Source organism: Sparus aurata, unplaced genomic scaffold (genome assembly GCF_900880675.1).
Source record: "Sparus aurata unplaced genomic scaffold, fSpaAur1.1, whole genome shotgun sequence".
Taxonomy (NCBI): Eukaryota; Metazoa; Chordata; class Actinopteri; order Spariformes; family Sparidae; genus Sparus; species Sparus aurata.
Window position 1 is genome coordinate 49383 of NW_022045138.1, and position 19691 is coordinate 69073.

Consider the following 19691-nt stretch of genomic DNA (forward strand, 5'->3'; position numbering starts at 1 on the left):
AAATCCAACCATATACCGTCTGAATTCAAGTTTGTGTCTCTGACTGAAGTTTAATCTGCTCGTTAACTCATCGTCAAACTCACTTCATTCAACTGGACACAGACTGAGTCAGAGTCACCAGAACAGCGTTGGTTTGTCTCCACAGTTTCCTCTGGTTCGGTCCAAATCAATCTCCAGTTCACAGTAACATGTATCGATGTTCTGACTCTTCAGGCTGATGTCTGACATGTTTTCTATAAACGAACGTGATCCAACAGCACCGAGACAAATATCAGCAGAACCTATTTGATGACTTTACTAGTTACGATTGGAATATTTTATTCACTGAACTTGGTTTTCAGGTATTTTATTCTTCAACTGTCAGAAAGAAGCTCTGAGAGTTTATAACCTCATCAGGTGCTGCGTCGCCCTCTGCTGGACGTTCACGGTCACAGCAGTGCTGACAGAAACTACCTGCGGCAAGTTTAACACACCTGCGGTGACTCTGGTCGGACATGATCGACAGAAAACTGGGAAATAAAATGAATTTCTCAGTGACAGTTTATTATTATTCATCATCACACATTCATTTAATTTTTGTCTCGACCAATCACCACTGAGCTCTGTCAGCTCCGCAGCCTCATCGACCACCGCCGCTCTCTCCGACACACTCGTGTCTTTTAAACTGCGACTGCCAGGTGAAGCTTTTCCCACAAACACGGCAGCTGAACGGTTTCTCACCACTGTGAGCCATCATGTGTCTCGTCATGTGACCCTTCCGTGAGAATCTCTTGCTGCAGACGGAGCAGACGAAAGGTTTGAGTCCAGTGTGAGTTCTCATGTGCTGAACCAGAGTGTGGCGCTGAGTGAACCTTGTGTCACAAACGGAGCAGGAAAAAGGTTTTTCTCCAGTGTGGATTCGACGGTGAGCGACCAAATCTGAGCGCTGCCTGAATGTTTTACTGCAGAAGGAGCAGCCGAAGGGTTTCTCTCCAGTGTGGACTCTCATGTGTTTGTCCAGCGACCAGCCGTGGCTGAAGCTGCTGTGACACACGGAGCAGCTGAACGGTTTCTCTCCTGAGTGACGCCTCATGTGAGCGACCACGTGTTCCCTCCGGGTGAAGCGTTTACTGCAGAAGGAGCAGCTGAACGGTTTCTCTCCCCTGTGACTCCTCATGTGTCTCTTCAGGTTCGTCTTGTGGACGAATGTCTTCCCACATTCAGAGCAAGTGAACGAGTCTTTGTTGATTATATTATTGATCACAGAGTTTAAACCTGCCTGAGGTTCTCTTGTCTCTGTCCAGTCGTCCTCACTGACTTCAGTCTCAGAAGAGTTGTCAGTCTCAGGATCTGGATCAGAGTTCCTGTCTGGTTCTGGTCCCCCACAGAACTCTCCATCAGCTTCTGTCTCCATCTGTGAGCACCGAGGTTTCTCCTCATCATCTTCACTCTTCACAGGGACAGCAGTAAATGTGAACCTCGTGACATCATCCTCCTCCTGATTGGTCCAGAGTTCCTCCGGTTCCTCTTTAATGTGTAGAGGTTCTGGTTCCTCCCGGTCCAGACTGGAGCCGCACTCCTGCTGCTCAGGTTGAACCTCTTCTTTACTCACCGACCGCTGCTGGACGTCTGCAGGAAACAGAGCGACAGTTCAGATTACAACCGTCTGAACCTCGTTTAAATCTCTTAATGCTTCATTATCTAACTGGTTTACTTTCTCTGGTTTAAACTTTAACGTAGCAGAAAATCTCCAGAGATTCAGAATCTGATGTCTGAGTGAGTCGTGACGAGACGGCAGCGTTGCTTTTCATACAGTGTGAGAACAAATGGTCCGAAACGTGTTCTCCACTTGGACGTGCTCAGATCGGCTTTGTGTTCAATGTGGATGTGTTACATCACCCGGGTCAGTTGACTCTGCAGTAGAACCGGGTTTTTATCAATGGCCTTTAACATGCAGCGGTTAACAGACATGAGAATGAATCTGTTTTCACGTCTCTCAGGTGACGTCTTCGTCTTCTTGTGCTTTTATTTTGAATCTTTATTCTTTTGCTGCTCTTCATCTTGTTATCTGTTCGAACAGTATTGAGGGTAACTTCTAACAAAGTAATCCATTTGAGTAGTCAGATTACTTTTTACCTGTACTGAGTGGTACTGACTCTGTGTTCTTGTTCTGACTCGCCTGTAACTCTGTTGACTGTTGTTCTATCATCGTCTGCTTCTGCTTGTTTGTCAAAACACTTTGAAACTTTGTTTTTAAAGTTGCTTTAAACCAAAATTAATATCATCTATAAATCTGAATCTAATTGTTCAGACTCTCAGTTCTTGATGATCCACACAGTGGAATGGTTCAGTATCATGTGCAGAACCAGCAGACGGACATTAATCAGACTTCATCTTTCGACTGCTTTGACCGACGCTGCAACCAACTGAATCAAAGTAATCTGGATACTTTAATTGTGGTCCTGATCCAGATGTCCACAGTGACTCTGTAAGAACCATCCGGGTCATTACAGAATCTGACTCTTACTTTTAATTTCAGAGGAGTTACTGTAATCTGATCAACAATCAATGTTTGTGTCTCTGAACCGACACCTGTCCTCGCATGCACGCTGATTTATTGTTTCATTTCATTCCTTTAACTCTTAATCATATTGTCTTTAATACTTAATAACTGTTGACGTCACACGTTCAGCCGGTAAAACTTAAATGACGTCACAACCACAGACACGTTGAACGTTAAATTACCGTAAAGTTGACAGTAGAGTGGCGCTGCTGTCGCACCGGCGGCCGGTTCGGTCCCCGCAGTCAGTCGCTGCTTCACCAGCAAGCTCAGCATTTGGACTTTAGACATTTTCACACAGTCACACGAACTTTGTCTCCACACGAACTCCGTCACAAACACCGTCTGCTCTCCATCACACACTCGCTCTGTTTACAGCTAGCATGCTAAGCTAACGTGTGTAGCTTTGTAGGCTACCGGGAGATGAGTCAGAGGAGAACCATCCAGAACACACGTGAACAGCACAAAGTCCAGTCACACACGGTGATCGGAACACAGAGGTTCTGATGGAGCAGCGCTGTTCAGAGGAAACACACTCTGTGGACACACACAGACTCTGGACGCCATGTTGTTAAAGTGAGAACAATCACTTCCGGGATAGAATACGTCGTCGCGGAGTTTCAAAATAAAAGTCAGTTGTTGGCACAGAGCTCAAAGGTTCAATGTCCAACTTTGAATCAGGAGCTGATATAATAAATAACATAAATACTTCATTCACAGAGAACTGTGGACACACTGATGGAATGTAACTAAGTACATTTACTCAACTACTGTACTGAACTACTGTTTTTACTACTGCATCTTCATACGTCCACATCACTACACCAGTGGTACCTTCAATAGAACAACAGGACGGTCCCTGAACGCCGGCTCTGGTCTGTGGACCTGGACTGCGTGGAAAAAGGTGTCGGTACATTCTGTGTGTGTGTGTGAAGCACTGAAGGACTATAACTGGTGTAAATGATCACGTGATGACTGTTGGACCTGATGTTCTGTATTGGACCTGATGTTCCATATTGGACCTGATATTCTGTATTGGACCTGCATGTTCTGTATTGGACCTGATGTTCTGTATTGGACCTGATGTTCTGTATTGGACCTACATGTTGTCATCAGGTGTTTCTTTCATTATTGTTCTTCTCTGGTTTATTTGACATCTTTTGTCTTTTTACAGTTTGTATTAAATGTTTTGTGTCTTCGGGCCGTTTGAGTCATTTCTTTGTAGTAAAGTTCTTTAAAGTTTCACATTATTTCAGTTCTGGTCTGAACCCAAATCTTCGTCTCTGAAGTTCCTCATGTTTTCATTTTATTTAATCTTTAATATGAAGAAACAAAATAAACAGCAGCAGGTTGGATCGATCAGTTCGATCAGTTTGATTTATGTTGAAATTCTGATTAAGAAAAATCAATCAAAACTATTAAAAACACTCAAATATCTGACAGATCATCAGCTGTAATTGATCAAATCCAGGAGTTCAGTGCTGTAGAACTTTCCTGATAAACTTTGAATCGGATCAAATCACACGGGTCTGAAACACATTTCGTCGAACAAAACACAACAACCATCAGAATCTGTTTGGACACACGGTATTTGGATCAAACCCCTTCTGAACCTTTTTCTAACATTCAGTTTGGATCCAAAAATACTTTTTCAGGACTTGGTTCTGGTCCTGCACAGAACTGTCCACCAGCTTCTGTCTCCATCTGTGAGAACGGAGGTTTCTCCTCTTCAGCATCTTCACTCTTCACAGGGACAGGAGTGAAGGTGAAACTGATGATGTCACCCTCCTCCTGATTGGTCCAGAATTCCTGTTCCTCTTTACTGTGTTCGTTCTGGTGAAGCTGTGACGGATCAGGACGATCACACTCGTGCGTTTGGTCGCCGGCGCTGCAGCTCGGATGTTTCCCTCCTGTGTGCACGGCCATGTGTCGGGTCAGTTGAGCCTTTTGAACAAATCTTTTACCACAAACTGAGCAACAGAACCGTTTCTCTCCCGTGTGAGTTCTGATATGTACGGTGAGACTTTGTTTCCGGTTGAATTGTTTACCACATTCAGAGCAGCTGAATGGTTTCTCCTCGGTGTGACAGGCCATGTGGAGCTCCAAACTACACTTCCTAGTAAAGCTTTTACCGCAGACTGAGCAGTAGAACGGCGTCTCTCCTGTGTGTGTGGCCATGTGTCGGGTCAGGTCCGCGTTACGTATAAATCTTTTGTCACACTGAGAGCAGCTGAACGGTTTCTCCCCAGTGTGCTGGGCCATGTGGTGGGTCAGATGAGCCTTTCGTGTGAATCTTTTACCACAAACTGAGCAGCTGAATGGTTTCTCCCCTCGGTGCACAGCCATGTGTTCCAGCATGTTCCCCTTCCACAAGAACCGCTTACCACATTCAGAACAACAGAACGGTTTCTGCCCACGGTGACGTCCCATGTGTTGCATCAAATTTTCATTTCGTGCAAATTTTTTCTCACAAACTGAGCAGCTGAAAGGTTTCTCTCCGGTGTGAATCCTCATGTGTCTGATCAGAAAAATCTGGTGGCTGAATCTTTTACCACATTCAGGACAACAGAACGCTTTCTCTCCGGAGTGAATCCTCACCTGAGTCTCCAGTTCTGAGCTCTGCCCGGATCCACAGTCACCTCCCACATCACTAACAGGCACTTCACTCTGGTGTTTAGTCTCAGGTTGTAAATGTCTGTCTGGATCTGAGTCCCCGGCTGCTTCGTCAGCTTCTGACTTCATCTGTTCAGCGGAGCTGCTGGAGGACGGATGACGGACACACTTGTGTCTTTTGAGCTGATACGGCCACGTGAAGCGTCGGTCACAGACGCTGCAGCTGAACCGCTTCTCTCCAGTGTGGCAGCTCAGGTGAAACGTCAGGTGACCCTTTAGTTTAAATCTCTGACCACAGAATGAGCAGCTGAACGGTTTCTCCCCCGAGTGGATCCTTGTGTGTTTGATGAGATTTTCTATCCTGATGAACGAGATGCCACATTCGGAGCATATGAATGCTTCATTATTGATCTGAGACTTAAAACCAGCCTGAGGCTCTCTGGTCTCTTCCCAGTCACCATCACCGACTACAGTCTCAGGATCTGGATCAGAGTTCCTGTCTGGTTCTGGTCCTCCACAGTCCTCTCCATCAGCTTCTGTCTCCATCTGTGAGGACTGAGGTTTCTCTTCATCATCATCTTCACTCTTCACAGGGACAGCAGTGAAGGTGAACCTGGTGACATCATCCTCATCCTGATTGGTCCAGAGCTCCTCCTGTTCCTCTTTAATGTGTGGAGGTTCTGGTTCCTCCTGGTCCAGACTGGAGGTCCACTCCTGCTGCTCAGGTTGAACCTCTTCTTTACTCACTGACAGCTGCTGGACGTCTGCAGGAAACAGAAACATCATCACTGACACGTCTGCTTCATCTCACTTTGAGTTCTGTGTTTGACCCGCTGCAGAGTCACCGTGTGACGTCTGTAACACCAGCTCTGATCGCACAGAGCTGAAGCCCCGCCCCTTCCGGTTCCCCTCATGGACCTCATTGATCAAACCTTTGTCTGTAGTGATGAAGAGAGACAGATAAAGTATTGATCCTGTTTGAACTGTGTCATCAATCACACACACGATGTTTGTCAGTTTGTCATCAGACTGAAAACATGTCGTTATAAAGACGTCAGCGTCATCGGTGACGTCGTCTCCTGACTTACACATTGTAGAGCTGCTCACAGAACTGAACCAGAACCAGAACTGCAGTTGTCAGTACGAGCACATTTATTGTGATGTTCATCTTGTTTAGAACCTTTTCTGACCCAGTTGACTCCATGTTGGTTCTGGTGACGTTTTGATGAGATAATGTAGTTCACTGAGCTTTAACACAAAACTACAACAAACTGACAAACATCATGTGGTTCTGACCCAGTTCAACAGGATCATAAATATACTTTCTCTCTCTTCACTGAACAGAGCAAGTCTTTTACTGGAATAAGGTCCCAAAGGCTCCACCGGAAGGGGCGGGGCTTCGGCGTAATATGACAATATACAAAAACATTTCTAAAGGCAGGAACACACCGGCCCAACCGTTGGGCGTCTGAAGCGTTTGGGGAGACTCGGACGAGGTCGGGAACAAATATGTTCGGTGTGTTCAGCTGCGTCGGAAGCTTTCGGAGCCGCGCGGACGTTGTCGGATCCGATTCAGCATGAGAAGTCTGAGGCGGTTGGCTGTCGGACGTCTGAGCCACTGTATTCTCTGATTGGCGGCGTGCTAGTGAATCAGCGCGGTGTGTGGGAGGGGTTGAAGTGACAATGGTGATGGCTTCGTATCATATCGAGCCCGAGAGCACACAACGCGAGTGTCAGCCTAACCATAGTCATCTTTCACGTATGCCAAGTATTTAGTCCACAAACGTCTTCTGGGGTCGGAAGAATACTGAATCAATACTGTGTGCGCTTTGTTTTTCTATGCACTCCGTTCCTCACTTTGTTCCGTCATTTCCTGTTTTCCTTATTGGATTACTGGCACGAGACTAGCGCCACCCGCTGTTAAGGAGGCTTATTGCATCTTGCGCGGGCGCAGAACATACACGCTACAGTGGAGCAGGCAGCACGTGGAATCGGTGTGTTCAATGCAACTTTTCTGCCGAACGCGTCAGACGAGAAGCAACAGAGTGGTCGGATAAGGCAGTTGGACGTCTGGGCGATGTGTAGGGGCCTTAAGAAAATCAGCTTTAACAACATTTATTTTGAAAACCGGATGTGCAGGCTGAACCTTTGTCATGTTTCTACAGGGCTGCTGACGTCACAGACAGCTGAGCGATGACAGCGTGTATCAGTCAGTAAACACTGTGACAGGTTGTTTACTGCAACAGCTGATCGATGGATGAAAATGACGTCACGAACAGCAGACACACTGAACGTGTCAGCGCCGTTAAGTTACCGTAAAGTTGAGAATACAGCCGCGCTGCTGTTGTACTGGCGGCTGCTGTGATCTCAGTACAAACACCAGCAGAAGCAGCGGTGAGCAGAACCAACCAGAACCAACCTGTTCTGTGTAACTGGACCTGAGGCTGGAGAACAGCGTCCAGTAGTTTCCGTTGTCGCTCGTTCTCCTCTTGTGAACGACACAGTTCCTCCTCGTACTCTGCTATCGTTCTTTCAAACAGCCCAGATATCTCTTCAGCAGCCGCAGTCAGCCGCTGCGTCACCAACAAGCTCAGCATTTGGACTTTAGACATTTTCACAGTCACACGAACTTTGTCTCCACACGAACTCCGTCACGGTGATCGGAACACAGAGGTTCTGGTGGAGCAGCGCTGTTCAGTGGACACACACAGTCTCTGCTGCCGTGTTTCTACTGGACGCCATCTTGGTCAGAAGTGTGAAGTTCGCGGCAGTAAACAAGAGAACATCCGGGGCACGTTAGAGCCCAAACTTCAAAATAAAAGCCTAAATGTTACCAGGTGGACAGGCTTACTACAAATAACAAAAGGCAGGAGCATCAATATAATAAAGTTTTAATGAAACATATTCATTGAGCTTGAAGGTTTGTATGTTTATATTGTATATACAAATATATATGTATGATATATATATACATATGTAATTTCCCAGCTTGGGATCAATAAAGTATATCTATATATATATATAAATATACATACATGTATGTATATACATACATGTGTATGCATAATAGACAGATAGATAACTTTACTAATCCCAAAGGGAAATTAGGTCATCACTGCAGCAGAAACATTATTTGTACAAATAAAATCAATACAAGGACAATTATAGAAACAATAAAATTAGATTAGATAGATTTTATTTATCCCACAACATGGAAATTAACTTGTTACAACGACTCAAGATGCAACAAGTCCAGGAAAAAGAATATGCATTCTTTATATAAATATACATATATGTACACACACACACACACACACACACATATGAGGGACAGAGAGATTACACACATATATATATATATATACACTATTATTATCATTATAAAAATCGATGTCGAGTATCACAAGACAACCACGTGGCCAGGTGGTGCCTCAGATTTCCCTCTCGCAGAAACCTTTTACCACATTCAGAGCAGCTAAACGGTCTCTCCACTGAGTGTATGGCCATGTGGTGCGTCAGATGTCCCTTTAGTTTGAATCTTTTACCACATTCAGAGCAGCTAAACGGTCTCTCTACTGTGTGTACGGCCATGTGTTGTGTCAGAGTTCCCTTTTCTTTGAATCTATCACCACATTCAGTGCAACTAAATGGTCTCTCCCATGAGTGTACGAGCATGTGTCGGGTCAGATTTCCTTTTCGTTTAAATCTTTCACCACATTCAGAGCAACTAAATGGTCTCTCCCCTGTGTGTATGACCATGTGTCGTGTCAGATTTCCCTTAACTTTGAATCTTTTGCCACATTCAGAGCAGCTAAACGGTTTCCCTCTAACGTGGATCCTCGTGTGAATCATCAGCTTTGACTTTTGACCACCTCTGTTACCACAGTCTTCCTTGTCAGAACTACATCCTACACTGACTGTGACTTCATTGTTTATCTGAGAGTTTAAATCTGACCGAGGCTCTCTGGTCTCCTCCCAGTCAACATCACTGACTTCAGTCTCAGGTTCAGAAGACTCTTCAGTCTTGTATTTGGAATCAGGTTGTAAATGTTGATCTGGATCAGAGTTCCTGCCTGGTTTTGGTCCTCCACAGTCCTCTTCATCAGCTTCTGTCTCCATCTGTGAGGACAGAGGTTTCTCCTCATCATCATCATCTTCACTTTTCACAAGGACAGGAGTGAAGGTGAACCTAGTGAGGTCAGCCTCCTCCTGATTGGTCCAGAGCTCCTCCTGTTCCTCTTTAATATGTGGGGGTTCTGGTTCCTCCTGGTCCAGACTGGAGCTGCACTCCTGCTGCTCAGGGGGAACCTCATCTTTGCTCACCGACCGCCGGACATCTGCAGGACAAAGGAGACAAACAGATGTTATGGGAAAAACAACAGGAGCCAGGCTGGATCACTTTGGGATCATTATAGATCCACAGATCCTTCTGTTTTGTAGCTGGTGACTGTTTCCAGCTGAACATTTATCATCAAGCCCAATAAATAAAGGAGCAGCCTTGTCACTGATATGTTACCTCTGCCTTTCCTGAGGTGTCATTTATTCAAAAAAGTCTGACAGTAATTTTATTCAGTCTGGAAGTATCAAACAAGAAGGAGCTGGTTGATGACGAGCTGCATGCAACAGGCTGCACACCTCCAACTTCTCAATGAAGAAACTCCTTCTCACTCATTGACGTAATAAGGTTCTCTTTTTTCACTGAGTTTAAATCTGACATATTGCCAAACAGGCACATTGACAACAAGTTGTCTCATCAGTCGGCTGTCTTTACTCTCAACATGTTAGTGAAATGTGACTCCAGCTACTCTGCTGCCAGCGATGCTGCTGCACATAAGCCTGCAACAGTTTGTAACTGTAGTGTCCATCATCAAACCAAGTTTTGTTTTCTTCAGAAGCAAGATGACGATGGGCAAGAAAGGTTGGTGTAATGATACGACCACAAAGTCGATCATCAACGTTTGGCCAAAAGTGGTCTGAAACTGAGTACAATGAACCAGCTCGTGCTCAACGATGGTGTCAGTAAAGTCAGCAGTGGGTTGGAAATTGACCCGGCTGGAGGAATAAACAGAAAATACCTAACACCCGTAAGAATTTATCATATGATGATATCGATTTTTACAATACCTGCATACCGGTAGAGCAGGCTTTAATGTAATCCACCCGCGCAAGTGAAAAGTCTGGAAAATGTGTGAGTCCAAGCTGCCTAAAAAGGTAACGACAGTGAAAATAACTGAAAGCACTGTGAACCTGGAAGAGTGGCTGAAAAAGACCGGAGCAACATTTCACATGGAACTGGTTTCACTTTAAAACATCGAATGAAGAGCAGAAAACAATATCTGCAAACTATGTTGGGAGAAAGTTGTTGCATGTTGCAAGAATTTAAGGCTGCTTAGGTGAACCGTGCAATTTATAAAATAAAATCCAAAACAGGAGACTTGCTGGTCAACCCTAAGGAAATAAACACTCGCTTCAAAGATTTTTGCTTAAAATTATACTGCTAAGTCTAGAAAGTCTGCCCAGAAGCCTCCATCCTCACCAATAGTAATAAATCTGGGCCTTTTGGGTTGCACCCTGGAGTCAGGCAGGGTGACCCGCTGTCGCCCCTGCTCTCCGATGTGGCCCTGGAGCCCCTTGCGATATGGATCAGGAGTCATCCTGGCATCAATATGATCCTGAAGCTAAAATGCAACATAGAGAAATGGAGAACTCTGTCTACCACTGTCCACGGTGGGGTGTATCACTGCAATCAAGATGGTGGCTCTCCCTAGGTTTTTATACTTATTTCAGTATCTGCCAATCTTTCTCACCTCCTTTTATTTGGGGTTACAAGGTGCATCACATATCTAATGCACACCTGCAAAAGCCTACAGAGCAGGGGGGGTTTGGTCTCCCCTTATTCAGGAATTATTATGTGGCAGCTAATGCTAGGGCTTTGATGTACTGGCGGCGGGGTCAGCCGGTTGAGGCTCCTAACAGCTCTCCCCTGTGGTTAAACATTGAAGCCACAGCAGAACAAGGCTCCTCCCTTTGCACCTTACATTTTTCCAAGACAGAGTCTCGTTGTAAACTTATTGGTAACAACTTTATTTTGAGAAACTCCCTTAGGATCTTGAATCAGATAAGAAGCGTTTGCAAGCAGCCGAATACTTCTGTACATACTCCTATATGCCATAACCATTCATTTTTCCCATCCCAGGCGTATAGGGTGTTTGTAGACTGGAGAGAGAGCGGACTTGTGGCCCTCGAAGACCTATATGTAGACAAACATTTTGCTCCATTTGGTCAGCTGACAACAAAGTTTAACTTGGCAAATTCTCATCACTTTCAATATCTCCAGATCAGGCACTATGTTAAAGGTGTATTTCCAGACTTTGAAACCATGTGAACAAGTTGCCCATTCTATGATCTCATGCTGCTTCCTCCTGACTCCAGGCACCTAATATCTTGCTTTGTGTCCTTGTTCTCCACCTCTGCATCCACTCATCACCTCAGAGAAGCCTGGTCTAACAAGCTGGAGCTTGAGGTGTCAGACGATACCTGGAATGAAGCTTTGGCCAGAATTCAAATTACAGATGAAGTACAGATTTTGAATCAGTGAGCGAGACCCTGAGTTCCATCTTCTCAATAACACTGTTCTGATTCCAGCTGAAGACAACAAAGGCCTGACAAAGGACATGAAGGTCCTCCAGCATTTACATGATAAATACTCAGGGCCCTGCCACAGACATGCTTCTAGATACGGCCTCCTTCCTAGATCCGGATTCAAAGAGACATACATTGCAGAGTGGTATATTGCTTGTATTCCACTGACACATGATGGTTTGTGCTGCTTGAAACTGTTATGCAATTGAAAGACTGTTGGATGGGTACCGCCCCCTAATAAATATAAAGCCACTTGGCTGGTTTTATAGCAAGTATTGCTGTAAATGTTTACATTTTTTGGGTCTTTATTGACAATCACTACAGACCTCCAAACTTCATGTGGCCTTCAGATTAGCTCAAGAACAGTAGAGAGCTTCATGGAATGGGTTTCCATGGCCGAGCAGCTGCATCTAAGCAAAACATCAGCAAGTGCAATGCAAAGTGCCAGATGCAGTGGTGTAAAGCACGCCACCACTGGACACTAGAGCAGTGGAGACGTGTTCTCTGGAGTGATCAATCGCGCTTCTCCATCTGGCAATCTGATGGATGAGTCTGGGTTTGGTGGTTTCCAGGAGAACGTTACATGTCTGACTGCATTGTGCCAAACATAAAGTTTGGTGGAGGGGGATTATGGTGTGGGGTTGTTCTTCAGGAGCTGGGCTTGGCCCCTTAGTTCCAGTGAAAGGAACTCTGAATGCTTCAACATACCAAGAGATGTTGGACAATTCCATGCTCCCAACTTTGTGGGAACAGTTTGGGGATGGCTCCTTCCTGTTCAACATGACTGAGCACCAGTGCACAAAGCAGCTCCATAAAGACATGATGAGAGAGTTTGGTGTGAATGAACTTGACGGCCTGTACAGAGTCCTGACCTCAACCTGATAGAACACCTTTGGGGTGAATTAGAGCGGAGACTGAGAGTCAGGCCTTCCCATCCAACATCAGTGTGTGAACTCACAAATGTGCTTCTGGAAGAATGGACAAAAATTCCCATAAACACTCCTGAACCTTGTGGAAAGCCTTCAGAAGAGTTGAAGCTGTTATAGCTGCAAAGGGACCGACGTCATATTAAACCCTGTGGATTAAGAATGGGTTGTCACTTAAGTTCATATGCGGGTCAAGGCAGGTGAGCTAATAACTTTTGGCAATATAGTGCATAAAGTAAGAACAATTGGGATTCTTGTGATATGATAGTAAAGTATAGTAAATACTGGAAGAGCTAGCCTGAGCTAACATGGCTTATGTTATCCCAGTCACCGTAGCCAGTCAGACTAATCGATAGCAGAAACAATGAGCCAACCACTAAACAATACTTTGTGATAGGTTCTCTCTATTAGGAGAGCACAATAATACATTACTTCATATAAAATCTACATTGCGGAACATAAACCACTGTTGCATATAATGAATCATGCTCACTGTACTTTGAATGACCAGAATAAGCCACTAATGAAGAGAAAGACAAATCTAATAGATGCATGTTTAGCCAGTATGATACCTGAAGGCTTCAACCACTGGATCAGTTGGTATATCGATGCCCAAAGGCTGATACGCTGGATCAGCAGGTTCTTATCACAATAAGCCAGAAGTAAAACCGTAGAACTACCACGTGTCAGAAAATATCCCAATATCTATACAAGTCACATTTTTTCTTTATTAGTGGCTTATTCTGGTCATTCAAAGTACAGTGAACATGATACATAATATTCCACACTGGTTAATGTTCTGCAACATAGATTTTATATGAAGAACTGCATTATTGTGTTCTCCTTGCAAAGAAATCCTGTCAGTATTGTTTGGTTGGTTGGCTCAAAGATTCTGCTATCGAGTGAACTGTACTGATCCAGCAGTCTTTCAATGGTGTAACAGTCTCAAGCGGCACAAACCGTGATGTGTCAGTGGAATACCAGCGACACACCACTCCAAGGAAAGGTATCGCTGAACAGAAGTTGAAATACGTTCAGCCACTTTTTGATCTTGGCGTCACTCTGTTCTGTTTGTCTCATCATATCATTATAGGAAACATTATAGAAGCTATAGGTCTGTTAATATTCATTCATATACATTCCTATCTGATATAATATCAGACTGTGATCCTCTGTTGTCTCGTCACTAGCCGTTTCTATACTGGGCAGCAAACCGCCAATTTGTCTGTCCGTTTTGCGGCTAGGTCCGCAGTTTTATACAGAAGGCGGTATATTGGGGGTCTGTTTTGGTCCGCCAGTTTGCCGCCTCAGAGGGTACACTTATTTCCACCTCCATTGCTTTGATGTGCCAGCAATTGCATGAGATGGGCGGAGGTGTTGATGACCTGCACTGTTGTGCGACCCACAGCCGGGGAGTTTCAAAACCAGGAAACAGCTGATCACAGCAGTCAGTCCATCACTTCATCTGCGGACGTCAAGATGAGCAACTGGACAGCCGCTGAGATCCAGGAGATGCAGCGTCTCCTCGGTCTCTGTAGCTGCCCCTTCTAAGAACCCAGTTCTAAACTCCAACGCAATGTCAAGCTCTTATTTTGAAGACAAATTCGACCTGCTTCCTTTTAGCTGTCTGGTGCTTGAGACAGCTAACGAAGGGGGCGAGGCGCCCCGCCGCATGCTTCCTTTAATAGCGGGGTTTAAAGCGTTTGTTTGACTGAGGAGGCGAGAATATGGGCCATGGGTCTATAATTAAGTAAAACTATCAAGGGTCACCACATTTAATACCACGGCAGGAGGAAGCACCCATGACGAGGCAGGGGCCATTCATGATCATGCTGCATCCCGCCGGCCTTGAGCAGGCAGCTGCGTAGCAATTATGACCGACACTGGAATCGCGGAGCTAAATATTCTTCCGACGCATATGTTCTACGTCACTGTTCACGCCCAACTTCGTGCTTCATGTCACGTCACATGTTTACGCCGACACCAGTGGCGGCGTTTTTAAAAATAAGGAATATTACACCTCCCTTTCACATAGACAAGGCGGCAGATTACAGCCTTTACCTGGCTGCAGATGTGGCGCATTTTCTATCTAAAAGGGGCAACTGAGTCCAAGACATCGATGATTTAAACACTTCGAGGCTGTTTCTTTGTTCTATTGACGTTATTTGGGCAATCTGTTTAAAGTAACTACAGTAACTAAAAAGTAGTGTAGTAATTAAAACATTACACTACACAGGCAGCTATATTGTAACGTCTTATATTACTTTAAAATGAAGGTAACTATTAGGATGTAGTAAACCGTATTTTGAAAGTAACTAAAACGTAGTGTAATAAGTATTTAATTACTTTGAAATGAATCTAACTTGTAAGTCATGTGATCACCTCTGTGCACCACGAGTTATAAATGTGGAGGTATCATTAAGTATTAAGTTCTCCAGGTTGTGTTTGACTGCCTGTGACGTCAGTGTAAACACCACAGAAGGAGAAATAAAAAGAACCGACCTGTTCTGTGTAACTGGACCTGAGGCTGGAGAACAGCGTCCAGTAGTTTCCGTTGTCGCTCGTTCTCCTCTTGTGAACGACACAGTTCCTCCTCGTACTCTGCTATCGTTCTTTCAAACAGCTCAAATATCTCTTCAGCAGCCGCAGTCAGTCGCTGCTTCACCAACAAGCTCAGCATTTGGACTTTAGACATTTTCACACAGTCACACGAACTTTGTCTCCACACGAACTCCGTCAGAAACACCGTCTGCTCTCCATCACACACTCGCTCTGTTCACAGCTAGCATGCTAAGCTAACGTGTGTAGCTTTGTAGGCTACCAGGAGATGAGTCAGAGGAGAACCATCCAGAACACACATGAACAGCACAAAGTCCAGTCACACACGGTGATCGGAACACAGAGGTTCTGATGGAGCAGCGCTGTTCAGTGGACACACACGGACTCTGCTGCCGTGTTTCTACTGGACGCCATATTGGTCAGAAGTGTGAAGTTCGCGGCGGTAAAAAAGAGAACATCCGGGGCACGTTAGAACTGGGACTTCAAAATAAAAGCCTAAATATATGCGTGTTTGTGTACACATAGAATAGAATAACAAAAATTAAGTGCAGTCCTTATTGTGGTAGTATATGCATAACTAAATACACAAATAAAAACTACTGTATGCATATTTTTGTAGCAAAATGTATACAGCATGTATATGTTGAAGCCAAAATTCTGAGAAGAATCGACACAGAGACAGGGTTGCAAAAAGTGGGTTCCGTTTATTCCTGGACTGACTAAGCATTTATAACTCAGTAGTTTACATAGTTTCTTAGTGATGATCTGGACCACCACCAAAAGGTCAAGATGTTCTTTGTTTCATTGTTCCATATCTTTCCTAAAAATCCTAACTTCCAGTAATCCAAGCCAATGGAACACTCACAAAATGTCACCAAAATCACACTGTGCCGTTACAATCTTTCAGAAAATTATGTAAGTGTATCAAATCATATCATATCGTATCGTATCGTTGGCTGAATATCGTGATATATATCATATCGTGAGCTGAATATCGTGTATCGCATTGTGAGATTAGTGTATCGCTACAGCCCTAATTCAGAACAATAAAACTCGCCTCTCTCCTCTCTGTGTATGAGCATGTGTTGAGTCAGACGTCCCTTTAGTTTGAATCTTTTACCACAATCAGAACAAGGAAATGGTCTCTCCTCTTGGTGTGTGGACATGTGGTACCTCAGATCTCCTTTTAGAGAAAAACTTTTACCACATTCAGAGCAGCTAAATGGTTTCTCCCCCGCGTGACGTACCATGTGGTCATTCAGATTTCCCTTTCGTATAAATCTTTCACCACATTTAGAGCAGCTAAACGGTCTCTCCCCTGAGTGTACGACCATGTGGTGCATCAGATATCCCTTTAGTTTGAATCTTTTACCACATACAGAGCAGCTAAACGGTCTCTCCTCTGTGTGTACGGCCATGTGTTGTGTCAGAGTTCCCTTTTCTTTGAATCTATCACCACATTCAGAGCAGCTAAATGGTCTCTCCCCTGTGTGTATGCCCATGTGTCGTGTCAGATTTCCCTTTCGTATAAATCTTTCACCACATTCAGAGCAGCTAAATGGTCTCTCCCCTGTGTGTATGGCCATGTGTCGTGTCAGATTTCCCTTTAGTTTGAATCTTTTACCACATTCAGAACAAGGAAACGGTTTCTCTCGAACATGAATTCTCGTGTGAATCATCAGCTTTGACTTTTGACCACCTCTGTTACCACAGTCTTCCTTGTCAGAACTACATCCTACACTGACTGTGACTTCATTATTCATCTGAGAGTTTAAATCTGAGCGAGGCTCTCTGGCCTCCTCCCAGTCACCATCACTGACTTCAGTCTCAGGTTCAGAAGACTCTTCAGGCTTGTATTTGGAATCAGGTTGTAAATGTTGATCTGGATCAGAGTCCCTGTTTGGTTCTGGTTCTCCACAGTCCTCTTCATCAGTTTCTGTCTCCATCTGTTCAGATTGTCTTTGATGAAGCTGTGAGGACAGAGGTTTCTCTTCTTCATCATCACCATCATCATCACTCTTTACAGGGACAGGAGTGAAGGTGAACTTGGTGAGGTCAGCCTCCTCCTGATTGGTCCAGAGCTCCTCCTGTTCCTCTTTAATGTCTAGGGATTCTGGTTCCTCCTGGTCCAGACTTCTGCACTCCTGCTGCTCAAGGGGAACCTCTTCTTTGCTCACCGACCACTGGACGTCTGCAGGACAAAAGAGACAAAACAGATATTGTGGGAAAAACAACAGGAGCCAGGCTGGATCACTTTGGGATCATTATAGATCCACAGATCCTTCTGTTTTGTAGCTGGTGACTGTTGCTCATTGACATAATCAGGGTTTCTGTTTAAATAGTTTAAATATGACATATTGCCAAACAGGCACGTTGACAACATGTTGTCTCATCAGTCAGCAAGGACAAAGCCTCTGTACATGGGACGCCTGCTCTACCAACTGAGCTTAAGGCGCTGACCCATCATCAAACAAAGTTTTGATTTCTTCAGAAGCAAGACAACGATGGGCAAGAAAGGTTGGTGTAATGATACGACCACCAAGTCGATCATCAACGTCTGGCCGAAAGTGGTCTGAAACCGAGTATGCTGAACCAGCCCGTGCTCAACGATGGTGTTAGTAAAGTCAGCAGTAGGTTGGAAATCGAGCTGGCTGGAGGTATAAACAGTAAATACCTAACACTAGTGGGAATTTGTCATATCATAAGGAAAATGTGTGAGTCCAAGCTGGCTAAAAAGGTAACGACATCAATCACATGGAACTGGTTTCACTTTAAAATGTCGGACGAAGAGCAGAAAACAATATCTGCAAACTATGTCGGGGGAGAGTTGTTGCTTGTGGTGGTAACACAAGTAAACTTTTCATCATCTTAAATTAAATATGCTGTTGATATCAGGAAAGCAGAAGAATCCATCACTTTGCAAACTGCAAGGGAATCTTGAGCAGAGGTGGATAAAAGGAACATCTGCACATCATCAGACGTAACTCTCTCCGGCATTCTCCCAACATTGTTCTTACTAGAGAAAATGTCAGCGGCAGTTTATAATTCAAAGGTCCAAACATTCACAGACGTTGAGCTTCAAACTTGGTTTCTTTTTTTTCCTATGGTGCAAAAAAAGGATACTGATCGACTATTCATGTTGACGTTAATTTGACTGTTGTTCAGATTTGTCTTATTGACTATGCTGGTATCTATGTGTGTTTGTAATGTGTGTGTACAAGAGTTAGTGTGATAGAGATGCACTGCTGTCAGGTGATTGTGTGATTCAGGTACTGCAGACAGAAATAAGTTAATAGCTGAAGCTGACATAAATCATCTTGCATTCTCAGATGTTTTTTTGTGCATAGTCATTTTTAAATTAACAATACAATAACACATTTTTGTCAAAGTACCCGGTGTTGATTGTGTGCTTTCTCCTACACATGGAAAAGAAAGAGAAATGTCCGGTGCCTCAGCTGAATGTCGTCTGACTCCTCACAACTCATCAGTGAAACGCCAACCAGATGAAGTCCTGACAGAAAATGATGGAGACGTGATCGAACAACAGAAGGTCATATCTCAGGTCCTGACAGCTGACAAGAAAACCCGACACCAACATGGCAGGAGACTGATGTTTTTGAATCAGTGAGCAAGACCCTGAGCTGCATCTTCTCAATAACACTGTTCTGACTCCAGTTGAAGACAATAAAGGTCTGACAAAGGACATGAAGATCCTCCAGCATTTACATGAGAAATACTCAGGGCTCTGCCACAGACATGCTTCTAGATGCGGCCTCCTTCCTAGATCCCGATCAAAGCGACATACGCAGATGACGGGAAAGAATACATCAGAACCAAAACTGCAGCAGAGATCCAGTCACTCCTCGAGAGGCAGGCAGCGTCCACAGAGGAGCATCCAGAACAGACCAGAGACGCTGCAGGAGGACGAGCTGCAGGAGGACGAACTGCAGGGGGACGAGCTGCAGGAGGAGGAGCTGCAGGAGGACGAACTGCAGGGGGATGAGCTGCAGAGTCAGTGGGAAAATCAAAGTAAATCAAAAGTAACGTCTGGGTCCCTTTTTCAAAAACACAAATGATCAAAGAGCCGGACTAGCTGCCCTCTCTGCCTGAGACGCAACTGAAGTGGAGCTCAAGCGCTCACAGCCACGTGATGAATCCTGATCCTGCGATTGCACTTTAATTTACGTTCTTGAATCACACCATGAGCTCCTTGTTCTGTCAGCAGCGCCGAGATCGAAAAATGTCCAAAGGTACATCAATTGCTGCTCAGCGTTATATACCGATCCCTAGACTGGTATACCAATCCTTGGAGTGGTATGTCGCTGGTATTCCACTGGTATTCCCCCGAGACATGACGGTACGTGCCGCTTGAGGATCTACAGGCTCTTATCACAATAAGCCAGAAGTAAAAC

The 19691-nt window shown here is 44.6% G+C and overlaps 3 protein-coding genes across 4 annotated transcripts in view; all 3 read right to left on the minus strand.

The window, feature by feature from the left end:
* Positions 1–522: 522 nt before the first annotated feature.
* On the minus strand, positions 523–3703 carry LOC115577955 (gastrula zinc finger protein XlCGF8.2DB-like). The gene is made up of 2 exons (XM_030410819.1): positions 2725–3703; positions 523–1608 (listed from the first exon to the last, which is right to left on the minus strand). The coding sequence occupies exons 1-2, from the start codon at positions 2828–2830 to the stop codon at positions 620–622; spliced, it is 1095 nt and encodes a 364-aa protein (XP_030266679.1). The 5' UTR covers positions 2831–3703; the 3' UTR covers positions 523–619.
* Positions 3704–3889: 186 nt separating this feature from the next.
* LOC115577950 (gastrula zinc finger protein XlCGF57.1-like) lies at positions 3890–15711 on the minus strand. The gene is made up of 3 exons (XM_030410811.1): positions 15386–15711; positions 7572–7734; positions 3890–5916 (listed from the first exon to the last, which is right to left on the minus strand). The coding sequence occupies exons 1-3, from the start codon at positions 15413–15415 to the stop codon at positions 4166–4168; spliced, it is 1944 nt and encodes a 647-aa protein (XP_030266671.1). The 5' UTR covers positions 15416–15711; the 3' UTR covers positions 3890–4165.
* Positions 15712–15963: 252 nt separating this feature from the next.
* Positions 15964–19691, minus strand: part of LOC115577954 (gastrula zinc finger protein XlCGF57.1-like) — a 31194-nt gene continuing 27466 nt past the window's right edge. The window contains exon 2 of one of the 2 annotated variants that reach the window (XM_030410816.1): positions 15964–17470. In XM_030410816.1, coding sequence (XP_030266676.1) covers positions 16305–17470 — 1166 coding nt within the window. In that variant the 3' untranslated portion in view covers positions 15964–16304. The remainder of the gene's footprint in view (positions 17471–19691) is intronic. The other variant, XR_003983316.1, reaches the window with a different exon arrangement.